General features: G+C 32.1%; 1 protein-coding gene across 10 annotated transcripts in view; it reads right to left on the reverse strand.

Moving 5' to 3' along the window:
- LOC105317200 (uncharacterized) overlaps window positions 1-18,570 on the reverse strand; it is a 47,061-nt gene extending 28,491 nt beyond the window's left edge. For 9 of the 10 annotated variants that reach the window (XR_010714414.1, XM_066086187.1, XM_066086186.1 and 6 more), the window contains exons 1-14: window positions 18,493-18,570; window positions 16,851-16,981; window positions 13,282-13,408; window positions 8,954-9,247; window positions 8,125-8,256; window positions 6,635-6,928; window positions 6,113-6,379; window positions 5,345-5,650; window positions 5,087-5,212; window positions 4,603-4,905; window positions 4,171-4,473; window positions 3,012-3,154; window positions 278-435; window positions 4-148 (exon numbers count right to left, since the gene is read on the reverse strand). Coding sequence is in view for 9 of the 10 variants with exons in the window: in XM_066086187.1 (XP_065942259.1) it covers window positions 4-148; window positions 278-435; window positions 3,012-3,154; window positions 4,171-4,473; window positions 4,603-4,905; window positions 5,087-5,212; window positions 5,345-5,650; window positions 6,113-6,379; window positions 6,635-6,928; window positions 8,125-8,256; window positions 8,954-9,247; window positions 13,282-13,408; window positions 16,851-16,949 (2,697 nt within the window). In the remaining variant the exon portion in view is untranslated. Of the gene's footprint in view, window positions 1-3; window positions 149-277; window positions 436-3,011; window positions 3,155-4,170; window positions 4,474-4,602; window positions 4,906-5,086; window positions 5,213-5,344; window positions 5,651-6,112; window positions 6,380-6,634; window positions 6,929-8,124; window positions 8,257-8,953; window positions 9,248-13,281; window positions 13,409-16,850; window positions 16,982-17,066; window positions 17,090-18,492 lie in introns of those variants that run through there. The other variant, XM_066086180.1, reaches the window with a different exon arrangement.
- Window positions 18,571-26,485: the final 7,915 nt, after the last annotated feature.

Here is a 26,485-nt window from a genome sequence, read left to right on the forward strand (position 1 = left end):
TACCTTCGATGTTGCACCAAAGAGAGTCATGTTAACCCAGGTAGCCTTGACAAGCCAGGAAGCCTTAAAATCGGGAAAGTCTGCAAACTGAATGTTTACTATCTTGCTTGCTTTTCCCAAAAATAAATCGTTTTCCGCATCAACTCCCCTGTTTGCAATAATTGAAACACTTTCAATCGAAATTTCAGTGGTTATAATATGTTCACTCGTTAAAACAATTAAAAATTATTGTAGCATTCAAATTTTAGCACAACAAATTGAGCTCATTGCTTCATACCTTTGATATGTCTTGTAGTAAATATAACCATCATCGTCCTTTAAATCTGACCAAAATGGACAAACGATGTGTCTATTTTTAAGTTGCTTAGAATTAATATCATGTATTGAAATTCTGTTGAACTCTTCTCCCAGTCCAATAACACCATTAGATCCAATCTACGATAAAAAAGTATATCTAAAACATTTTTATACAACTTAAAAATGGTAAATAAAAAATACACATAGGTGTACTTTCAGTCTTGTGGATTTATTAACTTGCTTCTTAAAATAGTTTATTCCATTAAAAGGGACAAAATGATATTATATCAGTTACTTTTACACAGACATCGATTTAATTGCAAAACTTCTCTCCCTCGTGTTTTTTTTAAATCAGTTCCAAATGTGTAAAATTTAACATAATCCCTTTATAACTGCTGTACTATATAAAAAACAGCTACATTGCCTCCAAGGAAATATAGCTCATAGCAAGAAGGTTTACACTACAGCACAGAATCTTAAGCTTTGTGAAAAGATCAAATATAATATACATGTATTACCTTTCTTGTTTTGTTCAATTCAAAATAAAATCACAATTTAGTGACATATAAAGTTATCACAAGGTTTTTTTTAAAACAAGAGGCCCATCGGGCACATCGCTCACCTGAGCAACAATAGGCATGATAAAATCAGCTCAATGGAGTCATAATACAAAATATCTGGACAATGTAGTATAATACATGTAAATCCTGTATAGATAAAAATCCATTTTATACACTCTGGATATTCTTATGTTTAAAATTAAATCCCTTTTCTAACAGGATGATTTTATAGTCATATCACCTGTTGAGCATTGCATTTCTTAAAAAACATCCTAAACAATTGATTATACATGGTATATATAATCCTACATCAAACTTTGAACTCATTGTGAGGCCCAAGAATCTCCAGGGGCCAAAAACTACACAATTTTAAAGAATCAGCTATATGTCGAAATGTTTGCATACATGTATAAATAAAACCATTCATGTATATTATACCATATCAGTTTTTGTGAATAATTGAAATGTTTTCCTTTGTAAAACTGGATTCCCAATGTGACCCCTCTCTACTCCTCAAGATTTTGATTTAAAAAGAATTGAATATACACTATCTGAGGTTGCTTTCACTACACCTTTTCCAGGTAAATGGTTTTATAGAAGATATTCTCTATTTATACCTATGTAAAAATTTGCCACCCCCACCCCCTGTTGTAACCCCATTATACCCCCGGGGATTATGATTTGAACAAATGTGAATCTACAATACATGAGGATGCTTCCACACAAGTGTCAGCTTTTTAGGCCAATTGGTTTCTGAGAAGAAGATTTTTAGAGATTTTTCTATATATATTCCTTTCAAAAAAATTCGACTCCCATTGTGGCGCCACCCTACCCCAAGGGATCATGATTTGAAAAACTTTGAGTCTACACTACCTAAGGATGCTTACACATAAGTTTTCCTGGTTAAATGGTTCTCGAGAAGATGGTTTTTGAAAAATTTTCCAAAATTTTAAATAATTCCAAATAATATTCCCTTGAAAATGTGTGTAGTCTTTAATTTTTACAACTTTGAATCCCCTTTGTTTAAGGGTGTTTTTTTGAGTTAAGTTGAAATTTGTCCAGTGGTTCTGGAAAAGATGTTGAAAATCTGAAAAGTATACGGACAGACAGACGGATCACAAAAAATGGGATCAGATAAGCACACTTGAGCCTTCAGTTCGAGTGAGCTAAAAATATGTAGACTACCAAGTTCGATCGAATGTTTCAAAACTTATCGTAACTTAATTTAGCATAGATCCTCTTGATCTTATTATTAAGGATCTACAATAAAATTCCATTTTAACGAGGTCGAGTACAAAACGAGTATGCACGCTTTCGCGCAGCGTTTCATTTGTATTGGGACGTCATATTATTGCTTTGTTGACGCCATGGCGTGATAGTTACAACTGCAGATATTCAGCGTAATTTGTTAAAAATAGCTCGTTTGATGCGTAAAATTGATATTATATTGTGGAATTAACATAAATGTCTCGAAGTATAAGCTATATTTGTGCTCGGGTTGAAAACCTGAAGAAGGTTCAGCAAGCCAAGCCCTCTGTCACGTTTTCTTAACCCGCCTAAATATAACTTAATTCATAAATTTCAAAACAGTAACCATGTATCATTTATATTAATGACCTTAAATATGTGATGTTATACATTTATTTATTACTAAAATATGTCTAAATGTTTTAATGATACTATAAAGATCACCATTTTTGTCTTTGTCAAATAAAAAATAGCCATTATCTGACAATCTGGGAAATTGGGCATACAAAAAACAACTTTGATAAGATCCCTGAAACAAACCAGGAGGTAAAAGGTTTTTTTTATTTGACCATTTGATGCCTTTTGGCAAAAACTTTAATATGTAGAACAGAAAAAGAAATCCCTAGGGCAGAAGTTTAAGAAAATTGTAAAAGATGTGCAAAATTGATACATTTCAAGCAAAATCCCAAAGGGTCCTATGTTAAAAAATAACAAACTTTGAGATAACCCCTTAAACAAACGGTGTGGTAAATGTCTTATTTTTTTTTATCTTTAAATAATAATTATATCATTAGAAATTCAAAAATCCAGGGCAGAAAAAATTAGACCCGGCCTCATTAAATCACAGTAACTTTTTGTCCATATATTGTGATCATTGTTAATTGTGGTTTCAATTAAAAAGCTTACCCGAACGAAATTGAATCCCTCTTCTAAGACATCCCCGGCATAGATCGTTATGGGGGATTTAAGGGCTGCACTTGTTTTGTCATCTCCTCTCAGCAAATTGTCTCTTTGTCCAAACGACAAATACGAATAACCTTCTTTATCACCTGAAATTTAAAGCAATATGAGCTGTATTTTTTTTTTATTTTATTTTGCTACAAAACCTGCTAGTATGATAATTCTGCATATAACTTAAACTTTGTTAAATAAGATTTGAAAAAATCATTAATTTTTGTCAAAGGAAATATTTCTCTTTTAAGGAATGTATAGCAAATCAATTTTTGTACAGGGCGACAATAATTCAATTTTGCTCCAAATAAGGCTTCTTAACGGAATATCCGATGGAAATTAACTAACAGAAATAAAAACCATGATATTTTTGTCATTAAAGTAGAAAAGAACATTTAAGTAAAAAAAAACCCTACATGAAATATGCAGCTCATATTGCTTTAAATTTTTACAATCCTTATCATTGTGTTTATTATTGATATGAAGAAAAAAAATTAAATTTAAAACTGCTTTGCCTGATGCTATATCAAATTTTAAGCTGCAAAACGGTTGTTTTACGTGTATAATACTACATGTATGCATTCCAAGGAGCCTTAATTTACATTAAACGGCGAAGCGTCAATTCGCCCCTCATTAAGATTCGCTCACAAATTCTAGGTGGATTTAATACAAATTTGGCATTGGAAATTAATTCAAAAAATGGTTTGGGAAATCATAAATATACATGTGTGCATTTTCACTAACCTTTCTGAAGTTTAATGTTTTTTCAATTGATGCATAAAATGCAGACTGAATAAACCAAAGCAATCGGGGACGAAACCAAGCGTTTCCGTTTTCATAACACGCCCATGGTGCATTAGCTTTTTTGTGTTCATAAGTTTTATTTATTATTTAATAATAATTCTTATCAAGTTAGATTATTTCTACATTTGAAAAGAGACCAATTTTGCTTCTATAAATAGGAAATAGTCCATAACATTTTCAAAAAATTGAAAATTATTTGATTCTACAATAGCCAAAACGTTGGACCAAACGGCTTGAAGTATTTCTACGTGCTTAGAGTTACCACTGTACTGCTAATCAGTGGTGAATATTTTCATTGAGATACACATACCTGTATCTGTTTCAATCCAATCCACATATGGCTTACTTTCTTTGATTCCATACCTGAAATCCCTACTACTTAAATGACCATAACTCACTGCAGTTATAGTAACATTGTATCTTGCACCAGGCGTAAGATGCTTTGTCCAGTAAATCTTTGGGATACTACCGAAGGTCTTCTGCTGATGGCCATCAATCTCTACTCTATAGTGATTCAGAAAGGTATTTTGACCAGATCGTTCCCATCTTAACATTAATTGGTTTGGAGAGAAAGTGCTTCTCTTCCTATCAATTTGTCCAGGTGGTAAAAGTTCTGTTGATAAAGATTTCGTAAAGTAAATAATAGTATGCTTTAGGTTGATGACTAATGTTCTAATATTTTTATCTTGTATGCATATTAATTAATCAAAATAAAACTATCATAAAATAAATCATTACATACCCATTATTACAGTCCTGGAATTGGAATAGATATGAAATGTTTCATTGGGATTTGTCAGTAATACATTAGATCGAATATAAAAATTGTATAGACGCCCAGGTTGTAAAATGCATTGACTGAAGGTATATTGAGTGACAATTCCTACTGACGTCGTGTCTTCGTATACCCAACGGTTATTTTGTACTGATCGTCTAAAGATAAAGTGTTCTATCCTTAGATCATGGTCGTTGGGACTATGACTCCATCTTAGGGTTCCTTTACACGTATCGATGTCGATATAAAGGTTTTCTCGCAAATCATATCCTGTAATATAAATTTATATTCAGAAGCAATGGGTATACGATAAAAATCAGTTGTATTCATAATTGCTACAGCTATTTATTGAAGACAAATTGAATTTGTCATAGGTATTACATTGATTTATTAAGTAAACAGTGTGTGCAACAAATTATGGTACAAGTATAAGACAAAGTAATTAACTTACTGTAGAAACATGTGTAGTTGTAGTGGTAATAATTGTATTCACAGAGACACTTGCTTTGTCTACAGGTCAGGTGTTTCCCTGGACTGCATTGTTCACTCCGATTACAAGACTCCAGAAATTCAAAACCTGATTTATTGTAGAAAAAATAATTTTTTTGTATTGAAATCATGTCATTTGATACGGCAAAATACTAAAATCAATTTTCTATTAGATATGATATAGCTTATGATAAATAATATGATATCTTTATTAACATACCCTCATGTACAATTATTCTTGCACTAGCAGTCCACGATCCTTCAGAGTTGGTTGCTACACAACGATAAAATTGGCCATGATCATTGTTGAAATCCACTTTGCTGATGACCAGTTTTGGAGCAGTTAAATCCTCGGTACTTCCAATGAATCTGGTATCAGTGATATTGATATCTTCGTCGTTTTTCTGCCACTTTACGGCAGTCGTAAGTGGGATATTGGAGATGTTGTGAACTGTTGCTGTTATTTCTAATTTAGACAACAATGGAACGCTGAACTCTGAACTTGGAAAAGTGACCTTTGGGACACCTAACATGAAAAGATACTTAATTCCTTTTTGTAAAACAAAAACATTGTAGCCTCGTTTTTTAAAAGAATGTTGTTCATAGTATTATCATTTGTTGGTTACTGTAAGCATTTATTATAGAGAAAAAAAACTGCTTGCATATACACAATGTTTCAAGGATTGGATCAATGCATGGTTTGAAGTCAAATGCCTACAAATTTTATATACATTGTTGTAACATTATTAGTGATATCTTATTCATGGCACTTTTCTTTTTTCTTTGGTTATTTAAAAGATTAAAATTTATATGAAAAAATAAACCCCAGTAAGACAAGTTGCCGACATGGGGTATACTCATAACAGCCATACCAAATGAATCATCATGGAAATGATATTATTGTTTTATTTTACATTTAAAATTTTTTTTTGGTAAAACGGTTTATGATGATTGTGCAAGACACGATATAGAAAGTCTTTGTGCTTACGTTGTGTCTTTATGTAACCATCATATGTAGAAGTTCTGCTATAACTCTCTGACCACCAAGAATACGCCTCTATCCGTATTGTGTAATTTGTGCCTGGTTCCAAATGTTTTGGCCAATAATGTTCTCTCCGATTTACCATCTGCCAATAGCCGTTTATTAAGATACTATACCAATCCACATTATAGTTGTCTTCCGGCAAGCTTAGAAAAAGCAGCTGTGGGTGAAAAAAACTGGCATTTGTGTCCATTGGGCGTGGAGGTAGAAGATCTTTTTGAATAAACAAATGGAAATGCTCGTTTAAATAAAGATTAAGCCCTGTGAAAAGTATATATAAATTACTTGGAATGGACGGATTTTGATTAAAATAGTTGAAAACCAAATCGATTTATTCTAAACTATAACTTACAAACATAAGATTTGTACTTAACTTTGTTTTCACCTTTTGAAGTTAAAGCATACATAAGATATTCATTTATATTTTACATAATTATGTCCACACGAAGAGGTAAGAATTTTTTTTACCAACGACTAAATTGACAGTATCCGTTTTCACAAATATCGTAGCCTCAGAGTCGTTAAAAAATACGACGGATGTTATTTCAAAAAAGTACAAATAGCCTGGTAGAAAAGATGATTCAAAGGTGTAATTTGTTTGCATTTCTACAGAAGTTTGAAAGTTGTATGAAGAATCATATGCTCTGAGTGACACGTTGTATGACTGAACAAGGTCAGCATTTTGGTAAGGATGATTCCACCAAACTGTTATATTAGTAGTTGATGTCTTTGAAGAAGAGAAGATAGCTCTTAAGCGGGTTCCTAAAATCAGATAAAACACTCTTTTACCAACAAATATAACAATTCAAAAATAGAGGGGGAGGGGTGCGCTTTCGCCTAATGCTTGATTACATTTAAAACAAAAATGTACGCTATGATAAATAAAAGTATTGCGAATACTGAAAATTTTGCTTAATTGTTGTGTAAATGAACATATTTTTGGTGACAAGAATACAGAAGCGTATCAGTGCCACTTTATTCTTATTTTTAACTTTAGTCTGTATATTTTACACTTTAATGTGTTAAATTTTACAGTTTAATGTGTTAAATTTATACTTTAATCTGTAGAATTTATCTTTAATGTGTTAAGTTTACACTTTAATCTATAAATTTTACATTTAACATGCAGAAAACTTTAATAACAAAAAGTTACACTTAAATCTACAAATTCTACACATTAATGTGTACATTTTTCACTTTAATTTGTAAATTTTAGACTTTAATCTGTGAAATGTATACTTAAATCTGTAAATTTTGCACTTACATGTGTAAAAGTTAGACATGTGTAAATCAATGTAAATGTGTAGATCAAATTTATCATAAAGTTTTCGGGTTTTATTGGAATAACAGGAATTCTGATGCCAACTTTAAAGTTCTTTCACAAGAATCAAATAAGTCAAAGATTGAAATTTTCCCCAGTTGAATAGTTCCGTTCCTTAGACTTCATAATCTTTTGTCAGGAACAAGAGGCGTCAAATGCAAACTTAACATAGAAGAAAAATATTGATACAGAAAAAAATGTAAATTTCACAGCGAAATGTATTAAATATTAACCCTTTAAAGTATGAAATTTACGTATTAAAAAGTACAGTTTTTTACAACAGTGTTAATTTAACACATGACTGTTTGAAATATACAGTTCAATGTGTAAATTCTACATTTTCAAGTGTAAAATTTAAAGATAAAACAGGGAAAAGATTACTTAAATTGTAAAATCAATATATTCAAGTGTAAAATTTTCACATTAAAGTGTATATCTTACAGATAAAGTGCAACATACATCCTCTATAACTCAATGTAAGATTCCTAGTTCTAATCTTCATAACTCCTAATCAATACTTTGATTTAAATAATCACATGAATATATAAACAGGAATGACATCGTTAAAGAGTTACGTGTAGCGTATGTTATTATAAAAAAAAGTCAAAATGAGGCAATATATTTTCAATATTCTCACTTAGGTAACATGCCCGATTTCTGTGGTAAGAATCATTGTTGCAGACACAGGTCTGAGACAACGAGGAACAAACCAAGTTCTTCAGTAGGTCACACTCTTTAGAACTGTTGCACGGATCGTCTAAGTCTAAAACTAATCGAACAAAAAAAATAATAGTTCCAAGCATTAAAAAATTACTTTTATTTGTTTCTTCATGTGTACAATATCAGTTAGATATGTGTGAATATGTAAATTTTCCCAACCACATAAAGACTTGCCGGTCGGAAATTAAAGGATTTAGCTAGTTTTGGGTTCATTTATCTTAGTAGTAAACAAAATTTGAATGGCGTGCAATGAAATATAAATTATGTGATGTTATGATTGACTCAGTAAAAAGAAACTAATAAAAATGACGCAAGAGTAAATACATTGTTGAGAATGGACAAATCGTAAGAATAAAACACCATCTTTTTTTAACCTTGTATGATCATGTGCATTTGTTTAAAATGCAATTGTATTTGAAATACCCATTCACGACATATATTGATTGTCATACAGTTTTATTGTTCTTAAGAACATAAATATATGATTTCCGATCGTCTGCATTTAATTTCCTTACATTTCATTAAAAATGACAGTCGTTAATACTGTAACAATTGTTTATCGTTTGTGCTTTGAAAGTGACCTCGGAAACACTTTACATATGCTTGCTTTTTCATCATCATCATTGAAAAAATTCATATCTCAAAGTTTTCCAACTCTTAGTGTCCTTTTCATTTACTATTTACTGACCTTGAATGATGATGGCATAAATGCAATTAGGAAATGAACACTGAAAAAACATACTAACCTCCAATCGTGTCCAGAGTAACGTTATTCCCAGTGCACCATCCGTCATTTATGCGAACCTGAATCTCATAAACACCATCATCCTCAAAGGTGACATTATTTACCACCAGCTCTGGAAACGGAATATTTTTACTACCAAGAAACTTCGGATCGTTTATATCAATTATTCCAGTTAAACATGACCATCTAGACTCCAGTGCTTCATCAAAGTATGAGTATATAACAGCTTTAAATGTCAAAGATGTTCCGATATGTGTAGCGATTAATTCTGGTGAAAGAATCACGACTGGACATCCTATGGTTGAAAAGAAGAAATAGGACCATAAAGAATATAAATGCATGTATTAAACTAAATGCATAAACAATGGAACAAATGTGAAATTCATGATAAACAAGATAAATGAACTCCAGCAAGATAACTCAAACATTTCAATATTACATATCAAAATGTACTTCAGCCAAGATAGTCAAATTGTAAAGGATATTTAGCTTTTCCTTAGAACAGGTTTACTCCTTTTGTCGTTAAATACTGAAAATTTTCTATGATGGCATATCTCTGCCCCTTGTGTGAAAGTTATTTTTCTATTAATTATGTCGACATGCAGGATACACAGGGCGAAAAACCATCTTTAAGCAAGTCCTTAAAGGTGACTTTAAGGTGACTTAAAGGAGCTTAAAGGAGCTTAAAGGCTATACAACCTTTAAGCCGCCTTTAAGTCACCTTTAAGCAAGTGCTTATAGGTCCTTAATGTCCAAACTTCTTTAAGCCACCTTTAAGCCACCTTTAAGCATCTTTAAGTGGCATTACGCTCTCTTTACACTGCCTTTACACTATCTTTAAGTGGCCTTTAAGTCAATATTGATCAAGCTGAACAATAAAAACATATATTAAATGCAAAAGCTCTTTTATAGAGATGGGAGGGGGTCATCCGAGTGATAATATAATTTCCAAGGAAGGGGGGGGGGTGTTCCAGGCGGTTTTAATCGTCGCTCCATTAAACGCAGATCGCTATCATCAGCACCGCTCCGATGGACACAGATTGCCGTTATAAAATTCTTTATAATTTTTTGGGGGTTTCAAAATTATTGTAGGAATGAGCGCAGTCTCTGTATCTTAATATGTGCATAAAACTAATTAAAGTATATTCGTTTTCTATTATAAATTAATCGGTGAAAAATATCTCTCTCTCTCTCTCTCTCTCTCTCTCTCTCTCTCTCTCTCTCTCTCTCTCTCTCTCTCTCTCTCTCTCTCTCTCTCAGTTCATCCGGTTATTAAACAAAATAAAGATAATGAACCAAAAATGCATGATTTAATTTGTTAATCGGTTTAAGGTTTGTATTTTTTTTTCAATTTTCATTATTTCTAACTCTAGATCTGCTAGGTACATGTTAAAGATGAAAAGACTCTCAACTGCCTTTGTTATATCGGGCAGGATATTACTGCTTTGATTGTCTAGACATAGTTTTGTTCGTTTGTGTATATCTAATTAGAGTCTATTGTTTGTCCAACTTAAGAAAACCCCTGGAACTAACACAGAATATACAAGATATAAACAACAGTTGTGTCGTGTGCCCAGGTGCATGTTTGTGTATATCTAATTAAAGTCTAGTGTTTGTCCAACTTAAGAAAACCCCTGGAACTAATACAGAATATACAAGATATACACAACAGGTGTGTCGTGTGCCCAGGTGCACGTCAGGGTTTCTAAAGGCGTTGAATCTTAGTATGTACGAGTATACGATAAGTTTAGTGAATAAAAGTTAATTTACATTTGTAATTCATTTTCAAAGTATCATTTCCTAGCTCTGGGTTTCAAAGATGTTACGTCTACAAATTGACGATACATGTGTGTAAGAGTAAAATCTTGAGGCTCATTAATTAATGTACCGGTGATCATAAATAGGGGTTGATTATTTAAATATATGTATAAGGGTAAATATGTCAAATATACCCGGCCTGGCACATCATACAATTGTATGTACAAGTCATTTGCAATTGCCACATGCAGTAAATACGTCACCGGTAATTGGTAATTTTGTTTGTTATAGAATTGATAGTTTATAAATCATGTACATACAATTACATGTAAATATTTAAACATATTGGAACGGCGCCGCGATCATGAAAACCGGGAAATTGCGGGAAATTGAACAAATACCCTAATAGTATCAATGCATTTAATAAAAGAAATGATTTCATTTTCTTTCTTACATGTTTATAGCTATAAATAAGACTAACGTATATCTACTCGGTTTAAATTTATTAACTACATGTAAGAAAGCCTACTATAGTGAACCTAACGGTTTCCATTTAGGTATAATATATTTTTGTTCACTGAAGACCAAGTTCCGTATTTCATTCTAAATACATGCATACATGTAATTTATAAATTGGATATAATTGATTGTTACAAACTGAATGGTTTGTCAAAATCTTTTCAAGTAAACACATTCAATACAGTGATTCAATATCCACTGATATATAGGATATAAAAACGCTCTTATATATGTAAGTTGGCGTGGCACAGAGGATGTGTGGTGATGCTAGTAATCTAAGGGTCCCGGGTTCAATTCTCGCCGTGGCCGGGTTTTTTTGGTTTTTTTTTTCAATTTTCTTTCTAGAACAAAAACCGTTTTAATACCTTTTCTTTCATAAAGTTAATACATTTTGTTGGAAATGAAGCACAATATTGAATTAATTTTTTTAATGGCTTAAAGGTGGCTTAAAGGTAGCTTAAAGGTGGCTTAAAGAAGTTTGGACATTAAGGATCTATAAGTTGTCCTTAAAGGTGGCTTAAAGGTGGCTTAAAGATAGTCTTTAAGCTGCCTTTTAGCCATCTTTACGCTTTCTTTAAGCCACCTTTAAGCAATACATATAGCTTAAAGGTAGCTTAAAGGTGGCTTAAAGATCGTCTTTAAGCTACCTTTAAACACCTTTAAGCTATCTTTAAGGAGGACTTAAAGATGGTCATTCATCCTGTGATAAAGATGTTGACATGCGAGAAAGTTATGTCAACATGCAACATAACTATGTTGACATGCAAGAAAACTGCAATCAAATAAGCGTTATAAAAATCTCAAATATCGCCAACAAGTGACATCAAAGATGCTAGATACGCTATCTATTGATGTCAACATGCAACTTATCTATGTTAACATGCAACCTCTTTATGTCGACATGCAACTTATTTCTGTCGACATACAACTTATTTATGTTGACATACAACTTAGAATGTGCATGTCAACATATTTATCTCGCATGTAAACATAACTAAGTTGCATGTCAACATATTTATCGCATGTCAACATACGTAAGTTGCATGTTAACATAAATAAGTTGCATGTCGACATATAAAGGTAGAATTTAGCATCTTGGATGTCACAGGTGGGCGATATTCGAGATTTTGTATAATTCTTATCTGATTGCAATTTTCTTGCATGTCAACATAGTTATGTTGCATGTTGACATAATTATCTTGCATGTCAACATAATTATCTTGCATGTCGACATATTTGATAGAAAAATAACTTGCACACAAGGGGCAGAGATATGCAACCATACTCAACAAAGAAAATGTTAAAATTTGAAACACCTGCGATAAATAGTTAATTGACTCATTGAGTATTGACTGGACTAAACAAAAACATTAAAACAAATTTTTTCTGCTATCTAACTGTGCGTGATTTTTTCTCTTTTAATGAAATATGTAAAAATGTGATTAACTTATAGTCCGAAAAATTCCCATACAAAAGTATTCTACTATTTTTTTTATCTTATCTACATGTTTCCGACCATTGCAAACACTATTGTTCGAAAAAGATATATAACCATTGGTGTTAATACTTACTTGAGCATCAATACAAATCAAATTAAATATTTACCTATGAAACAAGTTATAACAAACTATAAACATTGTCTTACCACATGGCTTCTGTATTAATTTAGTAGAACTATAATCTTAAGTTTTATCTTTAAGTGCTTAAATGACTTTCATTTTTTTAATATTTTTCTTCTTCAGATAAAGATATCCATGTCCATATAAAATCAATACGAAAGTCCCTATTGACATATCAGTCATATTATTTTTAACAGACACTATTTTTTTTATAATACAACTTTCTTTCAACAAAATGTAAAAAGCTGATTAAAACCTTATCAGCAGAATATTTAGAACATATTGTTATTCTCCAAAGATGATTTAATTTGCATTAGTGAAATTCGCATCGTAACATTTATCATAATCTTGTTACGGATATCTCTAAAAGACAACATTTAATCTAATCTGATGTAATTATTTGGAATTTTTTTAATGTTAACTATAAACTCACTGGAACTGTCAGCAGCAATCATTATTTCTGCCGTCGTAGTTGGAGGCAAAATCGTAGTAATTGTAGAACTCCCATTAGTGATTTCTAAAGTCGATTCCGCCACATCTTGTGTGCTTAAAGTAGAAATCTGTAAAACAGAATCGTTTTTAATTGTTTTTAGCTCACCTGAGCTGAAGACCCCTTTGATCTATTCTGGTCAAAATTTGTCCGGTTTTTTTTGTCGCCGTTGTCGTTCCTGTCGTCGTAAAAAATCATATTTCTTCTCCGGAACCCATAAGACAATTTTATCTAAACATGGAACACATCATTCTTGGGGCAGAACTTTTATTTTTGATCAACTGAAGGGCAAGTTCTTCTTCAAAGATGGTTTAAATGCGTTTAACAATTTTAGAAATCAATATAATTTAGAGTCTATATGGCCTTCCCCAATTGAACAATTGTGTACATTTGGTGCTCATTTGTCTCTATAAAATACATCTCACAGTACAGTTTCTTGTTATATATCTGTTGTTGGTTTTCATTGTAAATAAATGGATGTAATGTACGGCGGCGTGGAAGGGCCAGATGAGAAAAAAAAATAAATCTTATTCGTTCGGACGAATTAGCTATTTGTTCGGACGAATAAGTTATTTGTTCGGACGAATTAGGATTTGTTCGGACGAATTAGGATTCGTTCGGACGAATTAGGATTCGTTCGGACAAATAAATTATTTGTTCGGACGAATTAAGATTTGTTCGGACGAATTAGCTATTTGTTTGGACAAATAAGTTATTTGTTCGGACGTACTAGGATTTGTTCGGACGAACTAGGATTTGTTCGGACAAATAAGTTATTTGTTCGGACGAATTATGATTTGTTTGGACAAATAAGTTATTTGTTCGGACGAATTAGGATTTGTTCGGACAAATAAGTTATTTGTTCGGACGAATTAGGATTTGTTCGGACGAATTAGCTATTTGTTCGGACAAATAACTTATTTGTTCGGACGAATTAGGATTTGTTCGGACGAATTAGGATTTGTTCGGACGAATAAGTTATTAAAAGTGGTACATGTATGAGAGAGAGAGAGAGAGAGAGAGAGAGAGAGAGAGAGAGAGAGAGAGAGAGAGAGATGTCATAATCATGGATACATAAATGTGAAAAGTCTAATCAGTTTACATGATCATGCGCGGATCCAGAAAATTTACCGGGGTAGTGGTGGTGGTGGTGGGGGGGGGTCTTATAGATAGTTTTGTTTGCGGGGTGGGGGTGCAAAGCCCCCCGACCACCCCAGCTCTAGATCCGCGTATAGATGTATGCCAACTGTAGGCAGCGCAGGGTTTTTCTTAGCTAACTATAAGTTTTATTTCGCGCAATGCCAGAAGAAATGATTCCAATAGTCATAATTATATGATTCCGCAGGTGGATTTCGATTCTCGATGTTTATATTGAGAATATAGTCATTCTCCTGTTTACTTGGGACACTGGACATACGAAATTATCTTTCGCCTTAACTTTTTACATATACATGTATACGATCAAAGTTAACTGATATGCTTCGTGGAATTGTAATAATCGCACAGTTATTTAAGTGACTTATAAAACAAACTAATTTTTACTTATACTTTATAATATAAAGACTACATGTATATTTAGACTACATGTATCTGCTTTGGTAATGATGTAGATGAAAGGGGGGGGGGTCAAGCCACTTAATCGTCCGAACAAATAACTTATTTGTCCGAACAAATCCTAATTCGTCCGAACAAATCCTAATTCGTCCGAACAAAAATCTAATTCGTCCGAACAAATCGTAATTCGTCCGAAAAAATAACTTATTTGTCCGAACAAATAACTTATTTGTCCGAACAAATATGTAATTCGTCCGAACAAATCGTAATTCGTCCGAACAAATCGTAATTCGTCCGAACAAATAACTTATTCGTCCGAACAAATCGTAATTCGTCCGAACAAATAACTTATTTGTCCGAACAAATAAGAATTTTTTATTTTTTCATCTGGCCCTTCCACGCCGCCGTAGTAATGGACACAAAAAATGTTTTAATGAGAAAATTGTTGGGAGATTTCAAAAGAACTAAAGGGAAAAAAAGGTTGTTGGCTTTCAATTACAAAAGATTTGTAATGTAGAATTATTAGTTTCAACACCAATTTTGGAGCCCGCTTGTTTTCTACGTAATTTTCTTTCGTTCATTATGCTTTTTTGGGAGTTGGTGAATTTACTTATATCAACGACAATCAATCGCATCACATCATTTCATTACATGATAATAAGCAAATAAAGCGTAGTCAATCACAGGAAATGGTTATTGAGTTATTGAGTAAACAATTACATGATTGTGTAACCTCTTCAAGGTCAATGGAGTTTTATCCAACATCTAATAATTTCATGGAATTTGAAGTCTTTTTATTATCGATGGTGAACATTTGTCTCACTTTGGAAATGATATTTTGCACAATGTCCAAGAACATTTACTATGATAGATAATTTATTGATTAAAATAAAGTATGGCGAAAGTGGGCCACACCCATGGCCTGAAGCAACGCTCACCCAATTTTTATTTATAACAATGTGGCGAATATTGCGTGGCTTCATACTAATTTCACAAGATTTTGCTGATTATCAGTTTACCCAGTACCAGCAAATATACAAATGTAGGCATACAAGGCCATGTCTAATGTAATGTAATGTAAAGTAAAGTCCATTTGATGATAATGAAAGATTCGCCTTTGGGCAAATCTTAAAGACATACCGTAATGTTAAATGGAGGTCTAACTTTTGTATTAGTCCGCATGAATAATTTAATGTAAAGGAGTGGAAAATTAATAATAATGTAATGTTTTATAATGATAATGAATGTTAAATGATTTACATTCTTTTACTATTTAAAGGGGCATGGTCTCGATTTTGGTCAAATTTTATTTTTATGTTTTTATTATTTACAATGCTTCAGAAATGCGTTTCTAAAGATCAAATTTAATTTTTAGAGTCATTCGTAGAGTTATAAGTGAGATACAGGAATTACAATTCTATGTCATGCAAACAAAGCTCGTGCCCTGTTTTTGTTTACATAGGTTCAAAATACCAGTAAACAATCTTTTTCCAGCTTATTTGTCTATCTTTGTATTTATTTTAAACATAGATAAACTGTTCCTAACGTTTAACACATTCGTTTTAGGTTTAAAACTGAAATTTTTACTTCAATGGCCAAAATGTAAACAAGCGCTTTGTTTACATAGCGAAGAAAATCAAGCTCTGTCACTCGCTTATAAATCAACAAATAACACACAACTTCGGTTGCCTATTTAAAATGCCTTTCTGAAGCATTATTAACATTAAAATCGGAAAAAATAATTTTTGACCAAAATCGTGACCATGCCCCTTTAAATTAAATATAATGTAATGTAATTTATAACTATAATGGGACAGTCCTTCTGTGTAAAGTGGTCCAAATTTAGACCGTGGCCTGTCTCGCCAACAAAAAACTACTAGTATATAGTACTTTATCTACTCACTTCTTGTTGTCTTTAATAATATTAATTTTGTAAAATGATAGTTTAAAACATTTACCTCTTTTGAAGATTGGGCATTCAAGACAGAAATGCATTGCAAAAGGACTAACAAAATAAGCACAATGAGTGTCTTCTGATAAAATCTAAATGGCGCCATACTGTCCAGGATGGATGTCCACTACATTGAAACTAAAATATACAAAAAGGAAAAAAATTGGAATAATAGTTGTTTTGAAACCCCCTAAAGAAAACCAAAAATTCTATTTTTTTTTACCTTTGTTAGAAATGGGGCGTTTGTTTCCAACAATGTTCAAGTTAAATAATGGTTATCGTTAAATTACGTATCGATCTATGACTTTTTAAAAGTAATCAAAATTTTAAAATGTGCTTTGGATAAAAAGAAAATGACCTGCACGGTGGAAAATCTGAAGAGACTTTCATCAAATATCAATATACGATATATGGTAATGTCTTCTGCATTCAGTATTCATATAGACTTTAAACTATCGAAACACATATCGATTTCAGCAACGTCTATTGAATGTTATGCAATTCCAGAAGTATGTAAAGAAATTAAATATCGTATAAATAACAAAATCTGTTCAAATCTAGTTCCTGGTCTGTGCAAAATATTTGATTAAGTTTAAAACTGAACCTTTCAGGCAAATAGAGATTTATAAAGATATGTATTGGTTTATCTGCCTTTTGCGTGTCTTCTTTTAATTGGCAAACACATCCTATTTAAGAAGTTATTCAAACATAGAAAAACTTGGAACCGTTTACGATTTCTAAACTTTGCATTGATATTTTAAAACTGCTTTAAAAATGATTGTTATTGATAAAGAAACTGACGAGACTTAAATCTACATGATCCGCGATCCACTTCTAATCAGGTTCAATAACGAAGTCTACGAATATGGGTTTCTCCTACTTTTAAAAACTGCTTTCAATTTTACTGTTTTGATACTAAAATAAAACTGTTTACATCAACAAAAATGTTTGCATCGGTCCTCAGTGTATTTTTTAATATAAAATATTGATTTTGCGCTGGCTATATATTTAAGAAATAAACAGCAATGTTAAAAGGTTTATTAAGTTATACACTAGCAGGAATTTTCACGAAACTTTCGTAATATATGACCTAAGTGTATTCCCAAGAAAGGGACATCCTAAGATCAACTGAATTTCTTACTATAAGTTATATGTTTGATAACGAGAAGACTCCTTCCTTAAATGAGTTTTCATATCTCTTTTGTTCGGAGTAGTCAAGAAAAACCTTTTAAGGATGTAGCAGGCCTTCAGATATTTCAAAATGCCTCAATAGCCTTTGCCAAATCTTGATCTCTGGCTCTACACATCCCTACCCACAATTTCAAAGTCTCATTTTCATATTTAGAAAATTCTATGATCGGCGCCTAGTGATTCCTGCATTTTACAATTATCAATACATTACATCAACGAATTTTTGAAATGTTCAAACTGTCAAATAGATGTTCCCCTGTTAATTGTTTTTGCATTGCTACACAATATATTTTATCCATTGATGAATGAGAGAAGGACAACGAACAAACTACTAAATTATCTATTCGAAACGTAGAAATACCTGTTAGGTTAGTTGTTTTAATATTTAAACATTTCAAGATTTTAATATTGTCATTTAAAAAAACACCGAACAATAAAAAAAAGAAATTTATACCGACCTCTGAATGTTGTTCCTCTATGTGTTGTGTAACCATGTATACTACCCGACTACAAAACCTTTACCTTTTAATCTGTCGGGCAACCCAGCAAGGTATCAATTACTTCAGGGGTATTCTTTGGTACAAAGCCAAATGTTTTTTAAAATGAAATTTAGTCTACTTTTCTTAACATTTAATGTACTGAATATTAAATATAAAATATGTTTATTTTTTCAGAATAGTTTTGTCTTTATCTATTCAGTTTCTGCATTTGTTGCCTACACATTGTTCCTACAAACAACCTAATCTGATACAAAAAAGCTCTAAAGTCTAACGAAATGGGAATAAGGGGTAGTTCCCGCGAAACACGATATTTGTTTCCTTTGTAAGATCCGATTGTACATTACATAAAATGCTGGTATGACAGTTAAATTTTATGCATTTAATAAAAAGAAAGAGAATGGAAAGAGAAAAGGTCCCACCCAACGTTTGCGCTTCTTGTGTTTCTTACCTATTCTTATTCTAACATAAAATAAGATTCCTTTGAAATCGATGAGAAATTAAAACGTGCAATTATCACGGATATCATCAAATCGCTAAATTTATAGTGTGATGACCAAAGAAGGACTTAGAACGAATCCGAAGGCTTTGTTCTGAACCCACTGCGAACACTATAAACTTTGGCTAGTTTTGCCACTATTATTTCATGAAAGTATACATGTAGTTCCACTGATTTTGATGCTTGATTTTGAATGTAAGTGTCCATATTTTTTCCACAAATGGAATATTTTTCACTTTGAGGAAAGAAAAATAATAGCTTTTCATATTTCTACGCCTTTTTTGTCTTTTTACAAAATAAAGGACATATTGGCAATTTTTCCATTGGCAATTTCAAAAATAGTGCATGACTGTCCCTTTAAAAATTGTTACACCGCCTGCACAGAAATGAAGTCAACTCTTCTCTCTGTAGTGCGCACGGTTGCATCTAGAAGTATCTGTATATCGAAACTAAAATTGAAACGAAGTTACTTTAAGGACAGAAAACCATACTCCTTTTCAATGTCATTTTGAAAGTGAAAATTTCCGAAGCCCAACAACCACTTCTTTCTTGTTTTAAATTTTATGTATTAGTCATTTTTTGTATTTTCAACTGACACATTTAAAAAAAGAAAGCCATCACTATATCTTGAGTACAATTGCTCACAAATTTGATAAAATAATGCACATTGTCTACAAATTAAAATAAAAATAGATATAGGGATAAAAAAAATTGCGTGTCTGCTTTAAAGTTAAAACAAGAGGCCCATTGGAACAATAGCTATAATAAAATCAGTTTTATGAAGATAAACCCGTCAGTAAAACTTTTTGTATTTTTTTTGTTGATTAGATATGGTCTTGCGTGTCTTTTTTGTCAACAGCCAATATAAATTGAATGACTTAAAGCAGTCGGAATCAGATTTGTGAAAAAGGACACAATTTAAGATACATCGTTAAACAATTAAATAAACAAAATTAAAGAAGAATCGAGGGGAAATACTGTTCGCATTCTTTGAGTTTATTTGACAAATAAAATGCTTTCTTTTGTGATTCATTCGGGATATAAAGGTAGCGACATTGCAGGAAAAAACATACAATGTAACCAGCGTTAGTGGGTTATGTAAATTTTTTCTGCAATGATCGCTACCTTCATAACCCGAATGAATCATAAAAAAGACATTTTATTGTTTATTTTACATTTTCTTTTAGCTAATTGATAAATTGATTATGAAAAGTAAGTAAAATTCACTAAATTACTGTTAATGTACAGTACCGATCAGACCCAACCTAACACTAGAGTAAACCCAAACTAAACCCCGCGTTTACTTTTTGGGTTTACTCTGGGTTTACGTTTTGAAAAGGACTAAGTGCGGTTTTATGCAATTTTTGCCCCCCAAAATCAAAGTCTTAGAAAGAGCTTTAAAATAAGATGAAAGATAGTCAAAATCATATTGGAAATAAAGGTGTAAAAGGTTATCACCACAGTGACGTCATAGCGTAAAAATGACGTCATGAATATTGCATTATTTTGATAAATTGATGTTTTGAAGCAAAATTAAAGTGTTTTCCGATGGTTTTTCGACTGGGAAACATCGAGCGCAGGCTTGCTCAAGTACCATTTTTTAGTATAATATGTATAACTATCTGAAGAAAATGTTAGAATTGCACTTTGAGCAGACATGTGCTCTATACTTCCAAATGCAATATATAGAGCAAAAATGAGATTATCTTCACTTGTTTGCAAATTTGCGGGAATTAGGTCACTTAGGTGATGTCATAGATAAATATCGAGTGAGCAATGATGACTAAAATCAAGATTAAAGTTATAGGCATCCTCTTTACAATGATTTTTGCCGTGATTTTTTTTTTCATTTTTGTGTTGTTATTTATGCATATATCTGGAATTGTATAGGAAATGCCTTTCTCACATCATAGCACCACCAAGCTTTTTTGTTTTTGTTTTCAATTAGAATTCAGTAAGAACAAAGAATGCTTATTAGATTTTAACACAGCAAAATCCCCCAAGACAGATCGATTTTTTCTCATTGTGTAGTATCTACAGCAAGTGGAAAAGATGAAATTTTGAACCTTTAATTTATGAAGGTGAATTTGACTTATTTAGCTGTGATAATCATGGCTTATGTAACAACTTTGGTCAGAGAATTTGTTGTCACTTTACCTTTCAAGACCATATGTTTGTACCCCTGTACCCTCCCCAAGTGTCCTGATATTCTTTGGGCAGGAGGAGGGGGCAAGCTTGGGTGTGAATCCAGCCTCCAGTACTTGCTCTCTCGTATAGGATTTCATATAACATATATGTATTTGGAATTGGGCTCCGAGTCTTGATGTATCTTTGCAAGAAATTTCTAAACTTTTATATTGCATGTGCATATTTGATATATAATTTTTTAATTATAAGTAAATTTTAACAAGAGGCCCATGGGCCACATCGCTCACCTGAGCAACAATGGCGAACTACATTGACTTAACACACTTTACGGTCAGACGCGATCTATCTTCCATTTTTTCTATTTTTCCTATCTCCACAATGTAAACATTTCCACCAAGTAATTCCCTAATTATATTTTCCTGCTATTTGATACTTTTTTTATTTAGATATAAAGTGTTCAATTGAAAATATATACTATGACTTTATTTATAAGCATTCAAATGCATTTTGCATGCTATTTTAAGGAAAATTCTAAATATTATAGCTCTGAAAATAGCCTGGTAATAAACCTTGAAGTTTTGGGAATTAACAGGTTTAAATGTTAATAAATAAGGAATAATTTATCAAGGAAAATTATATAAAATTGAGGAACGTCTCGTGTGTCCTTAAACAATTAAGAACAGTAAAATTTAATATTTAGCAAAGTTAAGTACCATGATAATTTTCTGACCTAAAACTCAATATTTTATAAAGGGGTAGGGGTGAAAATATATAATTATTGTGATATATTAATTATATATAACACCGGTATATTATTACCTACAGTTTTTACACATATGTGAACAGTATTAGCTCATTTCAGATTTTAAAAAAATCATACATTTCCTAAGACGTATATCAGTTAAAAAATCAGCACCCATTGTGGGCCTACCTTATTGTGTGTAATCATAATTTGAACATTTTGAATCTACACAATTAAAGGATGCCAACATTTTATTTCATTAATATGTTGTCTAAGATGCCATGCAATGCATATTTATTCTTTATGATGAAAATATTGGAAAAGGTAGTTACCATTTACCTGCAATATTTCTTGTTTGGTATATTGGTATTTATGAAAAAAAATATCGAACTTAAATTAGTGTGATTTTCATTTTCCACATCTAAGTGAATATTTTTAGTGTGTTTATTTAAGATGCCAAGCTCTATGAATATACCATGCAGATGAAATACATTTCATTTTCACAGCTGATATCTCATATGTGAAAGTTAACAAAGATTGACGGACAGAGAATCGCCAGCTAGTCTGGAAGGCAGTACGCAGTGTTTGAACTCTGTGGCAAAAGTTGCTAAGGCTACAGTAAAAAACTTAATTGATCTTCCCTTATATAATTGTTTACCTGATGTAAACTTGTGTGACGTTTTATATCCTTACTCACTTGATCGATGAAAACATTTGACTGGAAAATGTTGTCACATGATGTGTTAAAAAGCTATATAATTTAATGTATTGTCAGGCATACAGGTATCAGTTCTGTACTAAATTAAGGCCCATTAATTATTTCATATTCCCTCAAAAACAACAAACGGCTACAAACCAAGATGATTTTCTGCTGCAATATTTTCTTTAAAATAATGATAATGCACGGATATCCTCATAATTATAATGTGTCAGAACTGTTTAAAAGAAGTTTTTATTTACTCGTTTGAAAAATACCAAAATTGTTGCAGATTTCAAATAATTAATCAAATGAGAAAGGACCCCAGAAAGTAGTTATAGCACATCATCCTTTTGACTTTTCTGTACACAAGTATATAATGTTTAGCAAGAAAATTCCAATGATCAACAAACATTTCAGCGTCAGTCGTAGAATGATACGCAACTTTTAAAAACTTATTCAATTTGTTTAATTTCATTTTTTAAATGCATTCATACATTATATAGATAAAATGTTTTGTAATTGAGTTAGCCAGGTGACACAAAATCAGTTTATGCATTGTGTATTTTGGAGAAATTAGTCCTACCCTTAATCCGAGATTCCTCTGACTCTAACACCCGCTTTTATATTGGGACGCACGTCCCAATATAAAAGCGGGGGTTAGAGTCAGAGGAATCTCAGATTATCCTACCCTATGACCCAATTACAACAGTTTTTAGTTTTGAAGATAACTGTAAACAAACGGTTTTGCATTAATTTGGCAGAGTTATTAAATAATTACAACTTACCTTCTAATTGTAGTATCAACAAGAAATGTAATGATTATCGATTGTAATTTTCAATGCACGGTATATGTGTTTGCATCGCCCGTATTTATAACCTCTAAAGATAAGACAGTCGCGGGTGATTAATCACAACATGGTTTAACTGAGGCTGTGAAAACGTCTTTTCAAATTCATAAACATCCTTTTATTGTCTTTGGATTTAATTTACACGATTATGAACTCGGAATTCATGGCTACTTCAAATTCTCTTTCGGAGGAAATTCCGGCGAAGTTACCGATCAAAAATCGATTATTTTAACCAAAGTCGCTCCCTTGTTTGATCCTTGTTGGCACAATTAGAAATTAATAAACAATAAAAACAGAGGGAAATGCACTTTAGTACGTTGTTAATGCATCAGATTTTATCATTTTCGCAGGTAAACAATCAACTGCCTATTTACCGAAGTCTATGTTCCAAATACAAGGCGATTGTTTCCCAAGTTAAAAAGCAAAATGAAACGAAAAAATCAAAACAAGCTAAAACCACCCTCACAAGTGAAAATGACAACGCGTTGAAATATTTAACCTCAATTTACTTCACAAAAATCGGCACCAATGTTATTTCCATGTTCGCACGTGAACTGTTGCACAACAAACTGCGAGCTTCTAACAAAGAACCTCGTTTTCGAGATGCGGTAGACTGGCAATGCCTGTCATAGGACCAGTCTATCGCAATGAATTGCCAGTCTACGATATATGGAATAACGAGCCATTCTTTATTAGTATTTTCGCAATTATCTCAAATTTGGAACAGAAATCGCCTATAATTTTTGCAATTTATATTTTCCTTTCCCTAAGGATGATTTATGCTAAATTACGTTAAGATTAACTCAGTAGTTCTTGAGAAGAAGATTTTTTAAAATGCACCCCCCTTTTTTACAGTTTCGAGGTTTTCTCCGCTTTGAATACAATCTGGCCTTTTATTTTTGCAATTTATATTCACCTTCTTATAAGGATGATATGTGCAAAATTTGGTTAAATTTAGCCAAGTGGTTTTAGAGAAGAAGATCAAAATGTAAAAAGTTTACAGACGGACAGACAGACGGACGGACGGACGACGGACAACGGGTGATCAGAAAAGCTCACTTGAGCTTTCAGCTCAGGTGAGCTAAAAACTGAATAATCTTTAAGATTGAATGATGTAAAGATGTGCCAAGAAATTTCCCAAGTTTAACAATGAAATTTAGTAAGAATTATTTTTTAAACCATGTGGCTAAGTATCATATCTTACTTGTATCAGACAAGTCAGTTGCTGAAAAAAATTGAACATGGCTGCAAGTTTCTATTTTATTAATAAAGCCTAGCTATATCAAAAGTACTTGTTTTGAGAAGTCGCCCATCTATTTTCCTGGTTTTAAAAAATCCCTGAAATGTCATGGCATAAAAATAAGAAACACTGGAAACAATGGAAACGTTTAATTGTCCTCCATTGATCATACTTTAAGGAATCAACGAGGTTAATGATAGATATTGGCTACTTACTATATCAGTTATATTTCATAAAAGTTAAAAGAACCATATGTAACTGTTGTGTTTTAAAGAACACATATGATGTGAATGGTTAAGTATTTAAATCATGCATATGCTCCCGCATTTATTACAGGTTTTCATTGTGCATATAAGTACATGATATAGTTTTAAGATTGGAAACTCATTTCCATTAGAGCATTTTAGTATTATTTCAAAGTAAAGTGTACTACTTCTGTAGTAGAACTTGACGTATTATTTTGAATAAAAGCACATTTTATATAACTATGGAGTTACCTTTATTTATGCATAAGTCAACTGTGATCGGACTACAGTCACCATGTAACTGACTACTGATCAATGTTACGAAACCAGCTTGTTCCAAATAGGATAACAAGTCTTTAGATGTGCATCCTTAGCATGTCTCCGGCTGGTTTCATCAATATCGTATATATATAGTTTTGTAGCACAAAGCAACCACTGGTGCTTCTTTATTAAACAACTAGTTATCTGGCAGTGTCGCATTAGGTCAATCGCAGTCACATTGGTTATTCTTTTACATAATATGATAAAAAAAAAAACAATTTTCAATTTAAATTAAAAATTTAAAAATTGATTTATTCCGCATTGTAAAACTTGCAATAAAACATGCCTGTCGCATTTTATTTCTAAATTTTTGGCGCGAGAAAAATTTCAATTATTTCTTAGTGATTTTACTAGTGTTAAATATTTCTGCTAGAAGTTTACAAGCTTGTAAGGAATCACATGTCAAAGTTGCTAACTTTCAAATGTGCATCATCTTGTCATGTGCACGTGGCAACATAGATGTGTTTTCCCCGGTGATGTGTTTGGTTGGAATTCTTTATGAACGTTAAACCTTTTATTTGTGCACAGCTCATCGCCAGACCAACACACCTGTTCAAATGTTGCCATTCATTCCTCTTCACCAATCACAGCAGACTTCACAAATCCAAATCATCTTGTCAGCCACACGCGTTCCTCAACATGGATAGATGCATCTTTTTTGTCGCCTTCAGATCAGTGGCGACCACCGGAATGTTTTTACCAGCACAAAGTGGTAAACAGCTCATCATCATTTTATTGAACATAAATCAATACTTAGAAAATTGTTAAAGTACTTAGTTTTCAAGTGTTGGCTTGCAGAGGGGACTCCTCGAGTTTACCATACAACATGATCACCAGCAAATGTTGTGGAATCTCCTAAGATAACCATTGTAGTAGAGCAAGTATATAGTATATCCTATAGTTTTTCATATTTTTAATTATTTGACCATATGAAGAAAAATTGATCGATCACAAACACTTGGTAAACATGAGCAAGGAAAAGAAAGTGTAAAGTTGGACCAAAATGTTTGCAACAACTAGTAGAGATAAAGAATCTATCGACATTTGTAGTATACTCAGACACGCAAAGATCGACATGAGTGTCAGAGAGAGGGACATTCAATTCTGTAAAAAATCGAACTCTTTATACGGATCCTGTTCTTTTCTTCTGTATCGCTGCATTACATGTATATATGTTAGTTGTCTTGGGGCACTTAATAAATAAATCAAAA

This window comes from Magallana gigas, chromosome 5 (assembly GCF_963853765.1).
Source record: "Magallana gigas chromosome 5, xbMagGiga1.1, whole genome shotgun sequence".
Classification (NCBI taxonomy): Eukaryota; Metazoa; Mollusca; class Bivalvia; order Ostreida; family Ostreidae; genus Magallana; species Magallana gigas.